We start from the raw sequence: 15,884 nt of genomic DNA, 5'->3' as shown, positions 1-15,884 counted from the left end.
GAGGGCAGGGACCTTTATTCAATGTAAGCAGTAAATGCTTCTTGATACCAATATTAATAGGAACCAGCTTATACAAAGCCTTGAAATGCTTCACAATTATGACCTCAGAGGATCCTCACAAACAGCCTGCCAGGTGGGAGCTGTTATTAGCCTCAATGTTCAGAGGAGAAAACTGAGGCTGAGGGAGGGGAGGGGCCCAGCCCAGGCTCACATAGAGGGAGTGTGTGAGGTGGGATCTGAACTCACCTCCTCCTCATCACAAACTTCATGCTCTAGCCCCTCCACAAACTGCAGGAGAGGTAGAAGGAGAGGAAGCAAAAACCAAGTCCAGGTGCCAGAGAAGGGACCTGGGGCTGCCTCAGCCCCTCCGTCAGGCTTCTCTCCCAGGCCCTGCTCTCACTCCCACTCTCAGGCTCCCAGCCAGTGAGTGATCAGGGGCAGGGGCTAAGCTGGGGCACAGGAGCCTGTGAGGTAGAGGTGGGACAGAGGAATCTGGCCTCCCTTGATGGGGCCTGAGATGGGGCAGTCTTGTCCCTCTGCCACTGAAAATCTTTCCCCCTTCTAGATCCGGCTCCCCAGGATTACACCACAGGCAATCTCCTGCGCCTCAGCCTGGCCTGGTTGCTTCTTCTTCTTTTGGGGATCCTGCTGGCTGAAGCCTGGCACAGCCAGAGGGGACCCTGAGCAGGAGCAGGAACCCCTGACAGAAGGGAAGACAGGGCTGGTGTTCATGGAATGTGTCCCTCCCCAAGACTCACTGAGGCCTGGACTGCTGCCCAGCTGCAGACAGAGGGAAGGGCCCTTGCATTTCCTGCAACCTAAACCTGGTCCACTGTGATGATGCCCAGCCTTCCTCCCAGGCCTACCCAGACTGAGGATGCCCAGTCTTTCCTCCAGGCCTTATCCTCTTTCCCACTGTTCCTTCCTTGACCCCCCACACACACTCCCCCCTCCCCACATCAGTCCCTCAGGTGCCATACAAACCTGTAGGCTTTATGATTTCCTCCACTGATGGCCATTTTTGTATGTATGTGTTTGGGTTTGAGTCTGTGGGGATCTGTGTGTAGAAAAGACAGCAGGAGCAATCCCCTTGAGCATCCCTGTGCAGGCCTTGGACCATCAGCTTCTCAGGGCCTGGAGCCCACCCTTACCTGCACCAGGCCCACTGTTTTCTTCTCTCCCAAATCAGACCCACATCCCAGAACAACTTTCACTAAGATGGCAGGGCCTACAAACACTGTTGGCTACCAGGCTTTCCTCATGTCTGGTCCTGCTTCCTAAAGTGCACAAAACCACGTTTGCTCTTCAGGGTTCCTGAGCCTATCAGAGTCATCCTTCCTTTGGGAATGTGAATGAATAGACCTTGCTTACTAGAGAACACACACCTGCATAGATACTTCTATGTACCTGGTCATTGTCATAACTTAGGGCTCCATCTCTCAGATACTAAATGTCCCCCAGCCCACCACCACCACCACTGGCCCTGGGGGGAACTCTAGACTCCCAGGGCCAATGACTCAGACTGTCTCCTCAAAGGTCCACCTGTGGCTCCATGCCTCTTGGTGTGAGAGGAGAAAGGGGGAGAGAGAGAAGAGGCATCCACTCTTCTGGTCCCTAGCTTCTACAGACAAGGCACATCCTTGTAAGCTTTGTTCAGGTCCCTGAAAGAGGAGAAAGTCTCACAGGAAAAACTGACACGAAAGGATCTGGGAGTGTCCATCACATCCCTAACCCGAACTTACTACACTGGAAGTTTTAGGGAATTTTCTTTCGGGTCAGACCTAAGACTCTGGCTTCTGGTAGAACTTGGCTTCCTCATTCTCAAAGGGAAAAAGAACTCCTTCACTTTGTTGTTTGCCATTTATTCTCCCATGGATGCCTTCTCTGCGGGCTGTTTTCTAAAGATCTAGATAAATACGATTTTTTGTTTTTGGCTATGTCTGCTCATTGTGGAATTGGCATCTGGTGGGAAGTGAGCCAAGCCTCGGATAGATGGTTTATGACCCTCCTTCCCCATTGTGGGACAGGGCTCAGGAGTGCCTGAAACTAAATGTCATTTCCTCTAGACTAATAATGTTAAAGAGAAGAGACAGATATAATTCTGACTCAGTTCCCCCTCTCTGTGAGGAGATCAGGGTAGACTCTGGCCCAAATCTCCCTCTTCCCCTCCTGGCAGGAATAAAAGTCTCCCTTGGAAAACCAAGGCAGGATAAAGGAGATGCCAAAGGGATCTATTTTAGCCTCTCTGTGAACCACATCTAAACAGATTCATATGGACATACATAGTGTTCTTGGGTAGAAACCAAACCACACACACCGAATCATTCCATAGACCAACATTCATAGAAGCATCCCCAGGGCTCTTTTCTCATCTGCTATCATGGCCCTAGCACTAGGTACCTCAATGTGCAAAATGCATTCCAGGATCTCAGAATGCTGAGGGAGAAAACCAGGAGCAAAAAAATAATGATGCACAAGGAAGCTATGGAGTGGATAAAGAGGAGATCATCTCAGAGGAAAGGTGCTAGCATTATGGGGATCATGAAAGGCCTTGAGGAGAAGCTAAAATTGAAAAGTACCCAGCATGATAGAAATAATATTACTTCATTTGCCAACAGTTTTGACGGGATTTTAGAGGAAAGAGTCTTGGAAACCATGGAGCAGATGTTTGGGAATCAGTTCCATACACTTCTTGGACATATCATGGAGAAAGATGCCTGGAGGCCAAATGTCCATGGCAGAACATGTTTGTAAGATAGCTTAGTGCACAGTAGGTCTACATAATCTCATAGTGTCAATACCACCCAAAGTGGAGCAGTACCAAGCTCCAGACTGGCACCGAGCATTTACAGAGTGCTTTCAGATTGATGAAGAATCTGACAAACACTCCCTCATTTGATCCTCACAACAACCCTTAAACGTACGCACTATTGCTGTCCCCATTCTAGAGAAGAGCAAACTGAGGCAGACAGAGCTTAAGTGACATGACCAAGGTCACGCAGCTAGTTAGTGACTAAGGCAAGATTTGAACTCCAGTGTTCCCATCAACAGGCCCAGAGTTCTATCCACTGGGCCACCAGCTGGAGATAAGGAGAAACCTTGGAAGAAATAAAGGAGAAGGTCTTCATTGAATCAGGCTAGTTATTGTCTTGATAAAAAAAAAAAAAGTGAAATCCTGGCCCACAGAGTCTTTCTGCAAAACCCAGTGTACACTTCCTGCAGCCTCCTTGGAAGACAGGAGTTCTGTTGATTTATTCAAAGAGGGCCTTAGGTCTCTGGGCATTGGCATGTATCAAGGAAAGGGACAGTTTTGGTTGACAAGACAATAGATAAAACCAGATCCATTGTAGGTGGGGGGGGTTTTTCTTGCCCAACAACAAACCATTTCATTACCTGTAAAAGCTATATGGTATTTGTCCACAATATGGATTTGCAGACAGTCATGAGGTTATTTTTTAGCTAGGCAAAATGCTTATTGGTATGGAACAATGCATACTGCAGAAAGTATTGGGGACCTAATTGGCCCCTCTAGGTTGGAACTTCCAGGATAAAAGGATTTCACATTCTCCCCCAATGGGGGAAATGGAGTGGAATACTAGGATTCCTTCATCCTGGGTTATCCAGCTTTCTAGCTATACCAGACCTTCCCTATTCCTACTATACCAGCCCCTCCATATAGATGCTATATACCAGCCCCTCCCAAAACTTGTTGACTTGTCATGCAACTTAATTCGTATTTGGAATTGAGATGAAAGTTAACCCAGGTCTTAAGTGATAAAACTCAAATATTAAATCAGAGATGGGATACTTTCACCCAAAAAGTTTCTTAACACATTTCTACATGTGTTGATAGTATCCCCAAAATACTGTATGAGACCCAGAAGGTCAAATGGTTGATTTTGTAGTGACCTCAGTGAAGCCAATGCTTCTCAAAAAAGGGATGCCCAGGAAATATTGAAAACTCTTTTTAGCAAATATTCCTCAGTTCTCCCCATCTCCCAATGAGCAGCCTGAAGTCAATTTCCATTGACAATAGAAAGGCTAGTTAGGTTATCAGGAAACCTCATAGAATGTTCTATTTTCTGCTTGCATGTGCAAATTGTCTACTATACTGTTTACCTCAGCTTACAAAAAGAAAAGATCTGAGACCCAGAGAGGTTAAGTTCCTTGTCCAAAGTCACACAGGTGGCACATGGCAAAGCTGGCATTTGAATCCATGCCCTCCCATTCCAAAGTCAGCCATCATTTTGCCATAGCAAACAGCAGAATCAGCTCCTCTTCTATCCTGAAACTCTGCTCCAAGATTTCCAGCTCCCATCCCTAAAAGAAAGGAGAGACTGATATTCCCAAAGACAACAGATTTAGGCTTCTACCCTGGAATGCGTCTGGAGCCTGACTACTGACTCAACGGAGAGGATCATTGAATTTGTGTTAGCATGTGAGTATATGTGGATACACATGTATGTGTTCTGATACTTGTGTAGGTTAATGCATGTGTACATACATATATATGTTTACTCTGAACTTACACACACACACACACACACACACACACACACACACACACACACAGCATCTACATAGTCTATGCCTTATACTTAATGACTTTACTTGACTAAAGAGGAGTGGATGCATAGCCAGGAGCCTCCATTCCACAGAGCAGGCTGCTTTTAAAGGATGTAATCCCTTGGATACTTTACCTTCTAAAGGTGTGATTTCCTTCTGAAATTCTTCTCTCTCCTGAACATTCTTAAAATATTACCATGACTCTCTTTTTCCAGCCTCATTATCACTAACCCCTCCCCCACAATGAAAAAGTAAGAGAAAGAAATGGACAAAAAGAACTGTTCAATAAATAATCATAGATAATTACAACAAATAGGGCCCAGGGCTGAGTTTCAAAATAGACATCTTTACATTTTGTGCCCATTCCCTCTCCATCAGGAAGGGAGTGACAAGTGCCGCCATCAGTCCTCTGGACAAATACTTGACCATGACATTTATCAGAGTTCCTAAATCTTTCAGACTTGTTTTGTTGTGTAAATTCTTCTCCTGTTCCTTCTCACTTCCCTCTACACGAGCTCATACTTCTTACTTCTCTGAAATCATCTCTTTTGCCATCTCTCATGACACATCAGTATTCCATAGCATTTACATGTGCCCACAGTATCTTCAGTCACTCCCCAATGGATGGCCATCTCCTTACATTCTAGTTGCTGTACTTTTCCTTTTTTCCTTTGAATCATGTCTCAAAGTTACATTTTCTTCCAGGTATGTCTTGAGGAAAGAATGCCATTTTTAATTTAAATCTTTCATGTATGTTTTGCTTACAATGATTTTGTCCCTGGGATTAACCATTCTCTTAGCTGCCTTCACCTCCCCCCTTGTTCCCCATGAAATTTAACGAATTTCTAGACCACCATGTTTGTATTCAACCCTTCTTTATTCATTTCAGAGAAGAGCGAAGTTCATCTAATGCCTACTCTCCCCACTCCTTCCCCCCTCTTTCCAAGCTCTCCTCCCACATCCTAATGATGAAAGTAGCAATTTTGATCCCCTTCTTCCTCCTTCCTTTGCTGGTGTCTTCCTCTTTGTAACTTTCCATCTCTTTTCCCTCTTCATATTCCCACAACACAACCAATCCATTGCTATACCAAACTCTTTTTTCTTATTAATTTTTTCAAAACCCTTTGAAGACATGAAAGTTCTGAGGGCACACTTGTTTTCTCTCATATTAAAATGTGAGCATTACTACATACTTTGTATTTGCTCAAATACATTTACTGGGTTTTCTGTGATCATACTTCAACCTTCCTACTCACCTCTGGTCTTCTCATCAGACATAGTTGAAAGTCCTCTGTGCCTTCAAAGACGTATGGAGAATTTTCCTTGTCATGTCATGATCACCTCTGAAAGATAATGTTATTTTTGGTAGCCAATCTTTTGGAAAATGGCATACCAAGATCTTCTCTAATTTAACATACAAGTCATTGGGATTCTCATTATAGTTTCTGGACAATGGAAATGCTTCTTGCAGAATACCTGAAGATTTCTTTTTCTTTGATGTGAGAGCTTTGGATTTTTGCTATAACATTGTGAGGCTGTCTTGTTTTTGCAAGAATTTCTAAGTCATGATTTTTCAGTCTCTATTTTGCCACTGAGTTATACCGTAGGCACCTCAAGATTCTCTGGACAGAATGAGGATCCCTTCATTCCTGCCACAGTCAGTGTCAGAGTCCTTTAGGTGACATGGTCCTCAAATCACAGTGAGAGAGTGGGCTTATAACCTGCACCATCACTGGTCTTTCAGTGGCTCACTCCCTTTCCTGGTTCCAATGACCTGATGGTGTCATACAAGGGGAGACAGGGGCAGGGGGGGCCAGGAAGTCAAATATTGGCATTTGTTCTATATTTCTTGGGCCTTTCTCAGCATGATAAGAAGCCCAAGGTTTTTTCTGACAGATATTCATGGGAACAGGGTGCTTTGCCTCTTTTGAGGAGACAACTGAACCAGAACATCCAGGTTTGGAGGGGATTAAGAGAGAGAAGAAAATGGTAAAAAAAGAGATGGAGAATGTGGAAGAAAGGTAGATCTTACACACTCACATAGTTGGGAAGTATAAAGAGAAGACCATATACCAAGGAGGCTGAAGGTGGAACACAGCAGCATTGAACCTCACTTCCATCAAATGCACTGAACTCAGGATAGATCACACATACTCAAGAACACTTTGTGTAGAAATACTTTTGGCTCAACATGGAAACAGGTGTGAGGATTGGAAGCTCAAATCCGTGTGGACGGTCTCGGGCGGGTAAAAGTGGGACTTCTAAATCTTAGAGTCTTATGAGGCCCTCCATGAACAGCGGGGATTCGAGAAGGTCAGACTGAGCTAGCTTGGCTAGCTCGGGTATTTCCGCCTCTCCCCAGGAGATACGTGATGGGTGGAGTCTCCCTGCCCTCGAGGTCGTCCCGGATCTGGGCACACTATTGTTACCTAACAGCACGGTATTTAGATGCAAACTGTGTGGCTGAAGGTTAAGTAGGATTGAGGAAGCCTGAAAGCTCTCTTAGCACGTGAGGAGCCAAGAGGACAGTAGGCTCCGCTTCTCTTCTTTCCTCTCTCCCCTCCCCCTCTCTCCCCGCTTGTACTTCTACTTCCAATCCCTTAAGATCTTAGCCTCCTTGGGAAATCTCCCCCTCTTCCTCCTAAGGAAGACCCCCCTGCACTTGTAACTAGACCCTGAAATAAAGCTCAACCCTTGTTCGACTCTGGAACGTCCTTTCTCTCATATGTGCATCCGGCGTGGCCAGCCGAAGACCTCAGAGGTGAGGTAAGAAAGACTCGGGTAGCCCACACAGTCCTCTAGGCTTGGCAAACAGGAATAGGAAGGAATAAGAAAGAAGGAAATAAAGGGCATCGTTACAAAAACTGACCCCAGAACCATGCAAGAAATCCTCCTAGACAAAGGCAGAAGAGCTGAAAGGGAAACCACATCCTTTGCTGACCACCCACTAACATAATGTGTAATGAATAAGGGCCATTGGAGAAAGGGCCAAAAGGAATTAGGGCCAAAATAACTTAATCCCAAGGAACTGGTGGGTCAATGAACAAATCAAAGAAGCAATAGCTCATTTCATCAACAAAAGTGATCATATAACAGAAGTCTGGTACATGTCATGAGCCCCATAAGGGAAATGCTCAGGAGCCAGGAGGAGCTGGACAAGCAAGGACAGTCAGCCTTGGTTGGCAGCTTCTCCCCAGCCTCAGTCCACTCCCAGACATAGCTGGGCTGCAGGGAGGTCACTCTTTCCCTCACTGAGAGTGAAGTCCTGTAGTAAAAGGAAGAGGGCCTTGGGCCTCCCAAATACTTCACTCCCATCACCCAGGGCCTGTGGCAAATAGGAAACCACCCTCAGGTTGTGGCCCTTTGGTTTGCTTTTAATATTCTAAGTAAAGGGAATGAGTCTCTCCTTTGGGCCAGGGACAAGAAGTAAGGGCATCTGGGAGTACAGCAAGGCAAGAGAAATGAGCTAGGTAGGGAGAATACACCCACCTGTCTTGCCCTAGAGATTGAGATAAGAAGGGGACAAGAGGCCCCTGAGAGATCAGGGGCCATGCTTGGATGTCTCCTTTTTCCAGACCTTTGAAGTCAACATTCACTAGTAAAATCTCAACGCCTGATTAAATGGAACTGGGGTGTTAGTCACTGGACCCAGAAATAAGGGAACCCAGCCCGTGGGGACTCAAGCAGAAGTCAGTGATGGAGTGACTCCAACTTTTTCAATATACCTGAGAAGAGAGAAGAAGGGAGAGGATAAGGGAAGAAAGAAGGGAGGAAATGTGACAGCCCTGACTCAGAGACTGAGGCGAGAACAGACTGAGTAAACAACCAAGGGGTGACCTTCCCAAACTGATGGGACAAAAGTCAAAAAAAGCCTTAGGGAGTATGGTGCCTCTCTAAACAATCTCATCCACAAGAAGAGAACAGATCAATGCACTGGGCATGCAACTCAAATAAAAGAAAAGTGGGAAAACCAAGAAATAAAAAAAGGCATATGTAGAAAATGGGAAAATCAACCCACCTCCACAGGACTTTCTCCATCCTGTCCCTGTGCTGGGGACCATCTTCCTCCCCATCCAGACTCTCCCAGCCAGCATCCTTTTCAGTTCTTTTTAGATACTTATTAGCTATGTGACACTGGGTCACTCACAGACTTCTGCCTCAGTTTCCTCATCTGGAAAGTGGGGATATTAATAACACCTGCCTCTCTCACCATTGGAGTGAGGCTACAGTGAGAACCTCTATGTAAAGACCTTGGCAAACCTTACAGCACCATATAAACGCCACTTGTGATTTCCCTCAGACTAACCACTCTGCACTCTGCATGGCTGGGAAGTGGGGGAAGGCTGAGCCTCATCTGAGGTCTCTCCCAGGCAGACTCCTGTGGTGTGGGTCCTATGGGAGTCATCAAAAGTCATGTTCTCAGTTCTGCTCTGATCCTCCTCCCTGAAACTGAAACGTGGTTCTACACCCAAGGCCCCAAAACCGCCCTGCATGGGGCAATCAACAGGAAACCACAATGGCAAGGAAAACCTTCTCAGTGAGACCGGACCCTGAGAGACTCAGCACAGCAGACCCTGGTCACATCCTCTGCCTCAGACTGGCCTGAGACTATCCTCCCACTATCTACTGGCACCATCATGGCCTCCATCCTTGCTGTCCTACTAAGTTTGGGTGAGTCCTGAGGTGGGGGACCTTCAAGTTCAAAGGGACTTTACATACCTCTGACTCCAGATACAAACTCAGTTTTGAAAAGGAATTCCTTTGGCCCAAAGAGAAGAGGCCAGTGTCAGATCACCCAGCGCGGTGGGGTGGGAGAAGCTGGAGTCATTAAAGGGGTCTTCTGGGACTAAGGCCCTTTCACTCCCACCAGCCCCAAGTCTAGAATCTGATCCCTCTCTCTCCTTTCTCTGGGGATGTTGGTGGGGAGAATGTAGGGAGCTGGGAGTAACCAGTATCCTCTCTGCCAGGGCTGTGTCTGGGCCAGAGGATGAGGTCACAGGCAGGTAAGTCCTTCCTCACACACTCCCCCTGCTCAGATCAGACAGCTGCACCCAGGAGAGGGAGGGGAGAGGCCTGGGAAGAGCTGACAGGGGTAAAGTGAGAGGACCCAGAATGAGGTTGGGGGTACATAGAAAGTGGATCCCCCAGAACTGACAGCTCTCATTGCTATTCAGACAGACTCCCCAGGCCCTCCCTCAGGGCAGAGAACAGCTCTTTGGTGCCCCTAGGGAGAAGTGTGACCCTCAGGTGCCAGGGATCATGGGAGGGAGATGTGTACCTTCTGGAGAAAAAGGACAGAGACACATGGAAGAGGATCCTGGATAAGAAAGCAGATGAAATGGAAGTGGAGTATCCCATCTCAGCAGTGACAGCGGAAGATGCAGGGACATATGTCTGCCTCTACCAACACTCATCAGACTGGTCAAGGCACAGTGACCCCCTGGAGCTGGTGGTGACAGGTGAGGACACTTCCTTGTCCCAGGCCCCTCAGGCAGGGCTGGCTCTGGGTCCCAGCAGCCCTTAAGCTCCTCCCCAGCCCAGCCTGGCCCCAAGCATCCCTCTGCCTCTGCCCTTCCTGCCCTCTCCCTGTCTCTGCCACTGCTCTACCTGCTAGAGGTGGGGGGAGGGGAATCAGCATTTATACAGTACCTACTATGTGCTGAGCACTGTACAGTCATTCTCCCATTTGATCCTGACAACTCTGCAAGGTCCATTCTTATGAGGCCCAATTTACACTGGTGAAAATGGAGGCAAACAGAGCCAAAGTGACTTGGCCAGGATCACATACTTAAGAAGTGTCTAATTTGAACTCAGGCCTTCCTGACCTCAGGCCCAGGGCTTTATCCACCGCACCACCACCTGTCTCAGGCAGATCCCATCTTAGGGCCAGAGAGGAGGCAAGAGGCTGAGCTTGGGTCTCAGGACACCAGACAGGGCTGGTGGCAACCTGGTGAGGGGGCACAGGACTGGTGAGGCATCTCCTCCTCCCAGCTGACCCTCCTAAAGCCAGGAGAAGGAGTGCAAGGCAGCCCTGCAGCTGCTCTGTCCTTTCTCCCAATTCAAGCCTAGGCACAGGGAGGGGATGGGGTGTTTCCTTTGTGTATCCCCAGGAATCTTCTGTACAGAAAGGTTAGGAGGTGAGGATAGAAGTGAACAAGGAGTCACAAGCAAGCCTCCTCCTCTCCTTCCCTCACCTGCTCCAGGGACTCACCCAGGGTGCAGGATGTGTGAGAGCCAGGCTCTGCTTTGGGAGCTAATAACTGGGCAGAAGTGCAGAGATGGATCTCAAATATGCCCCACCCCCATATAGCAAGATTCTATGACAAAGGCCCAGGGATTGGGGCTCCCAGCCCCCAACCAGGAAGATACCCTGTCTAAGCTTCCCTCCCCACAATGGCCCCCATTTGTCTCTCCTCTCTGTCTCTCTCTGTCTCTCTGTCTCTGTCTCTGTCTCTCTGTCTCTCTTTCTCTCTCTTTCTCTGTCTCTGTCTCTCCTCTTTCTCTCTACTCAGTCACCCTCTTTCACTTTTCCCATCTGAGCTGTCCAAGGTCCTTTCCCTCCCCCAAAGTTATGATATTTCAATTTTTCAGGAGATGGGTTAAACCTCCACCCCCAGGCAGGTCTGATCCAGCACTCCCACCACCCACGTCTGCCCCCTTCTCTAAAAGAGGGGTCACAGACCTAACAATAGCCTCTCCTCTTCCTTCCCCAGGTCTCCATGAACCACCCTCACTCTCAGCCCTGTCCAGCACTGAGGTGGCCTCAGGACACAATGTGACCCTCCAGTGTCAGTCACAGCCATGGTATGACATGTTTGCCTTATACAAGGAGGGAGAAGAGATTGCCCGAGGCAAGGCCCAGAACCATGAAAGGGGATCTCAGGCCAGATTCCTCATTGCAGCTGTGAACTCTACCCATGAAGGAATTTACCAATGCTACACCTTTCACAGTGACAGGCCCCATAAGTGGTCTAGTCCCAGCAAACCCCTTGCTCTCACGGTCACAGGTGAGGGAACCTCAGCCCCCTCATCCACCCTAAGCTCCCTCATCAGCCCTGGGTCACCACCACACCTACTCAGGACCCTCACCCAGGGGAGTACAGGAACCAGGAGGGTTGGAAGAGGAGGAGATTCAGAGGGATGGGAATGGAGTCTGGGCAATGGGGCCTGCTCAGAGAAGACAGAGAGTCAGGACTCTCTTCCCTGGCCCCTTTAGACACCCTCACCATCTGCCACCTGTCCAAGTATATTGGTCCCACACATATACAATATGTCTACAAGGTCCCAGGAAGCCAGGTGGAAGAGTCAGAGGGGGAGCCAAGAGGAGGCCACAACAGGCCTCAGGTGTAGACAGTGGGGAGGGGGGAGGTTGAATATCACCAAACCCCTCACCCTTCTTCTCCCTATGTCCCTCCTTGGCCCCCAAAGCCCAGACAGGAGCTAGAAGAAGGGTCAGAAGAACATGGAATCACCCAATCTCACAAGAGGACAGGCCAGGAGCACTGAGCACACACCCATTTAACAGATGGAAAAGTGAGGCCCATAGAAGGGAGGTACTTGTCCAACATCCCACACCCAGCCGATCTGGGCAGAGCTGGGGTTCCCTCCAGTCCTCTCTGGACTCCTCTGCCCAGTCCCAAACTCTGTCCCCTTCCTCACCCCCAGGGACCTTTTCTACAATCTCTGATTCTGGGAACACACAGTTTGGTAAGTAATCGGAGGATTCTCAGCAGAGACTGGAGGGAGTTAGGGCTGGATGTCCAGTTAGGGTCTGCTCACCCGATCCAGTGTCCCCTCATTTCTCACCATGCCTCACACAGTACCTTATTCTTCTCCTTTTCCCACCTTCAGGCCTTTGCCCAGACTGTCCCCACTGCCTGGCATGCTCTCCCTTCTTACCTGCTCCTTTTACAATGCAAAGATCCCTCTCAGGCTGAGCTTAGGAGCTTCCTCTTAAAGAAGCTTTTTCTGTGCCCTTCCCCTAGTTGTTAGGGATCCCACCCCTCAGATGAGGCCCCATTGATTTATTTGTGTACATGGTACCAGAGCATCCCAGGACAATGTCAGGCCCTGGGGTCCAGGAGCCAGCTTTGTTTTGTCATGTTTGCTGTGGGGGTGACCTAGCACAGGGCCTGGGCCAGGGAGAATGCTTAATAAGAGTCTGTACACTGAACTGTGGGCAGCCAGGTGGTGCAACAGACAGAGGGGCCAGGCCTGGGGTGAGGAAGACTCATCTTCCTGAGTTCAAATCTGGTCTCAAACACTCACTAGCTGTGTGATCCTGGGCAAGTCACTTAACCTTGTGTACCTCAGTTTCTTCATCTGTAAAATGACCTGGAGAAGAAATTGGCAAACGCCTCCAGTGTCTCTGCCAAGGAAACCCCAAATGGGATCAGGGGTTCAGACATGACTGAACGCCAACAGAACTGAATTATTGAGTAAGGAGGAGGCTGCCTGAGGACAGGCTCTGTCTCCTTCCCCTTGGGCTGGGGCCTCCCCAAAGACCTGTGTCCTGGTAGCTCCTCCCCCACCTTAGTCGTCATTTTCAGCTTCCCCAGGTCTGGCAGCAGGCATCTTAGTGGGAGTCTCAGCCTTCCTCACCCTGCTCCTCCTCTTCCTCATCCTCCTCTTCTGTCATCGACGCTGGTGGCATCAGGCCAGACTCAGTGAGTTCTTGGGGCTGTGGGACACCTGGGCTGAGGGCCCAATGGGGGATGAGCTGAGCCCCACTAAAGCCTGGCTGTAACTCTCCTTATAGGGAATGGGGGCAGAGAGGCAGAGGTCAAGAAGACCACCAGGAGGTAAGGCCCAGGCACATACTGATTCCCCTTAGACCCTCCCCCTCCTCACCTGCCCACCTTCCCTGACCTTCCCCCTCAACTATCTGTGCCTTCTTGTTCCCAGCTCTGACCCAGAGGAGGGGACCCCCCTGGAGGAGAACCTGTGTGAGTGAGGGGGGCAGGGGGTCCTGGGCTGGCAGAGGGAAGAGCCTGGTCCTGGGCAGAGCCAGGGTCCTGACCCCTCATGTCTTCTCTTGCCTCCAGATGCTGCTGTGAATGATGACAGACAGACAGAGGAAACCAGACAGGAGGACACTGCTGTGAGTCACTCAAAGATCTCTCTTGGAGGGAGCAGAGAGGGAGAGGCTTTCCCAGGGACACACAAATGGGAGAGTTCACAGTCCTTTCCCCTCCTCAGCCCTCCTGCCCCATGTCCCACTGAATCCCTTCATCCCTTCCACCAGGCTCCCAAAAGGGAAGACAATCAGGAAGTGACCTATGCCCAGCTGAACCTCAGCAGCCTCAAGGCTGGGGCCAAGGACCCTCCCTGCTCTGGCGAAGTGGAGCCCAGCCTCTATGCTGCCCTTCAGGGAACTCAGACAGAGCCCAGGGGAACCCAGGAGAAAGAGACCCCTCCTCATTCAACCTCTGTTTTCTGAGGCTGCACCCAGTCCTACCCAATGAGCCAGACACCCAGATGTTAGGAGCCCTGCTCCTCACCCCAAGGGGCTAGACAGAAAGGACTGAGAACTGCCTGGAACAGGGTTCCTCCCTCATGACCTCTGGCACAGAGAGGACTTAGCTCCAGGTAGAATGTGTCCCATGCAGTGCCAGGCCACCAGCCTAGGGGCAGACCAGTCACTGAACACTGATTAGTTCTCTGGGTCCTGCCCACAATGGGTCTGTCACTACACTGAGGGGAAAGATACTTTGTAATAGAAGTCAGAGAGTCTCCCTAACTCCAGAGGAGGAGAGGAAAGGAGAGGAGGAGGAGGAAGGAAACAGGTTCTTACTGGGCACCTACTCTGTGCCGGGCTCTGTGGTAACATTTTACAAATGCCACATATGATCCTCACAACAATCTTGGGAGAGAGCTATGATTGTTAGCACTGTTTTACAGATGAGGAAATAGAGGCAGATAGACATTAAGGAAGAAGACAGGAGAAGGGGTGGAGAGAGGAAGGGAAGTCTCTAAGGGCGTCCTCATCAATGGGACAATGACTGAGCAAACAGTGGGGTAGGGATGTCCTTGATGGAGTCTTATTACACCTTGAGAAATGAGGCAAGAAATTCTTTCAGAGAGTTCTGGGCAGCTTTAACTGCCAAAGGGCAAACTGGGCAGAACCCAGAGAATGATGTGTACCAGGACAATAAAATGATAAAGAAAAGGCACAATGAAAGACCAAGGAAATCTGATCAGGGGAATGACTAACCTGATGCCCCAGGAGGTAGAGAGTATATAGTTGGTACACACTGGGTACAGAAAAGGACAGGCATTTTGTGCACATAATCACTTGGTGGTTTGATTTTCTTTAATTCAACTTACTTTCTACAAAGTTGGTTTTTCTTTCTCTACACTTTCTGCCAGGCCTAGAGGCCTGAGGGCTACCCGAGTCTTACCTTACCTATTGCAGGTCTTCGGCTGGCCAAACCAGATAAACGTATGAGACAAGAGACTTTCCAGAGTCGAACAAGGGTTAGGCTTTATTCAGGGTCTTGGTTACATGTGCAGGGGGAACTCTTCCTCAGGAGAGGGAGAAATCTCCCAAGGAGGCAAAGATCTTACAGTAAGAGAATGAAAGCAGAAGTGGAAGTGGGGAGAGAGGGGAGAGGGAAGAAAGAAGAGAGGAGAGAAGGAAGAGGGGCCTTCTGTCCTGTAAGGGCCCCTCAGAGCTAAGAGTGCCTTCAGGCTTTCCTGACCCTACTTAAGCTCTCCTGCCGCATAGTTTGCACCTGAATACCGTGCCTGTTAGATAACAATAGGTGTGCTCAGATCCGGGCCAATCTCGAGGGCGGGGATGCTCTCTCCCTTCACATTTCCCACGGGAAGAGGCGGAAATGCACGAGATATCCCGGTCTCACACATCAATTCCCTGCTGTTCCCTGGGGGGCCTCATGAGAACTCTAAGGTTTAGAAGTTCTCACCTTTACCCGCCCGAGACTGTCCACATGGAACTGAGCTTACACCCCCAACAATTTTCCATTTGGGAGGGGGCTTCCAGGAAGAGGGGAGTAGGGGGGGCACACATCATTACTGCAATCACGATGCCAAAACAAGAACCCATTATTCAAAATTACAAAAAAAAACAGACAGATCTGAAGGAAGCATAGACAATCAGGAAAGTTTTGAAAATGTGTGCAATTGATTTATTCCTTTTTTTAAAAAGAATAATGAAATGGAGATTCACAGTTTCCATGAGATCACTTTTTTTTGGTTACACTGGGAATATGCCAATGCTTGTCCTTTTGGTCATTACATTCAAAATGAAAATAAAATACATTTGGCAAAAAAACATATTACTTGGAATTATATTTGGT

The 15,884-nt window shown here is 48.7% G+C and overlaps 1 protein-coding gene and 2 long non-coding RNA genes across 3 annotated transcripts in view; 1 reads left to right on the top strand and 2 right to left on the bottom strand.

Annotated features, from left to right (window-relative positions):
• The window catches only part of LOC140503477 (uncharacterized), a 6,395-nt gene extending 6,367 nt beyond the window's left edge, over positions 1-28 (bottom strand). Inside the window, exon 1 of the long non-coding RNA XR_011966798.1 lies at positions 1-28. This exon is cut by the window's left edge and continues 77 nt beyond it. This is a non-coding gene — a long non-coding RNA (uncharacterized lncRNA).
• Positions 29-2,153: 2,125 nt separating this feature from the next.
• Positions 2,154-8,674, bottom strand: LOC140503479 (uncharacterized). Its single transcript, XR_011966800.1, has 3 exons — positions 8,585-8,674; positions 5,823-5,909; positions 2,154-4,320 (listed from the first exon to the last, which is right to left on the bottom strand). It is a non-coding gene; the product is annotated as an uncharacterized lncRNA (long non-coding RNA).
• A 326-nt stretch (positions 8,675-9,000) lies between these two features.
• LOC140503464 (leukocyte immunoglobulin-like receptor subfamily B member 4) lies at positions 9,001-15,861 on the top strand. Its single transcript, XM_072607477.1, has 10 exons — positions 9,001-9,237; positions 9,534-9,569; positions 9,741-10,025; positions 11,280-11,573; positions 11,995-12,273; positions 13,116-13,232; positions 13,325-13,367; positions 13,471-13,511; positions 13,611-13,666; positions 13,811-15,861. The coding sequence occupies exons 1-10, from the start codon at positions 9,204-9,206 to the stop codon at positions 14,003-14,005; spliced, it is 1,380 nt and encodes a 459-aa protein (XP_072463578.1). The 5' UTR covers positions 9,001-9,203; the 3' UTR covers positions 14,006-15,861.
• The last annotated feature ends 23 nt before the right edge of the window (positions 15,862-15,884 follow it).

This window comes from Notamacropus eugenii, chromosome 5, assembly GCF_028372415.1.
Source record: "Notamacropus eugenii isolate mMacEug1 chromosome 5, mMacEug1.pri_v2, whole genome shotgun sequence".
NCBI classification, from domain to species: Eukaryota; Metazoa; Chordata; class Mammalia; order Diprotodontia; family Macropodidae; genus Notamacropus; species Notamacropus eugenii.
The sequence above is the reverse complement of the archived record's forward strand: the minus strand, read 5'-3'. Positions and strand labels throughout refer to the sequence as shown.

Coding starts and splice junctions, on each gene's coding strand:
- LOC140503464 (XM_072607477.1), top strand. CDS start 9,204: ATGGCCTCCATCCTTGCTGTCCTACTAAGTTTGG. Junction 10,026..11,279: donor CCTGGAGCTGGTGGTGACAG/GTGAGGACACTT, acceptor TTCCTTCCCCAG/GTCTCCATGAACCACCCTCA. Junction 11,574..11,994: donor CCTTGCTCTCACGGTCACAG/GTGAGGGAACCT, acceptor TGGCCCCCAAAG/CCCAGACAGGAGCTAGAAGA.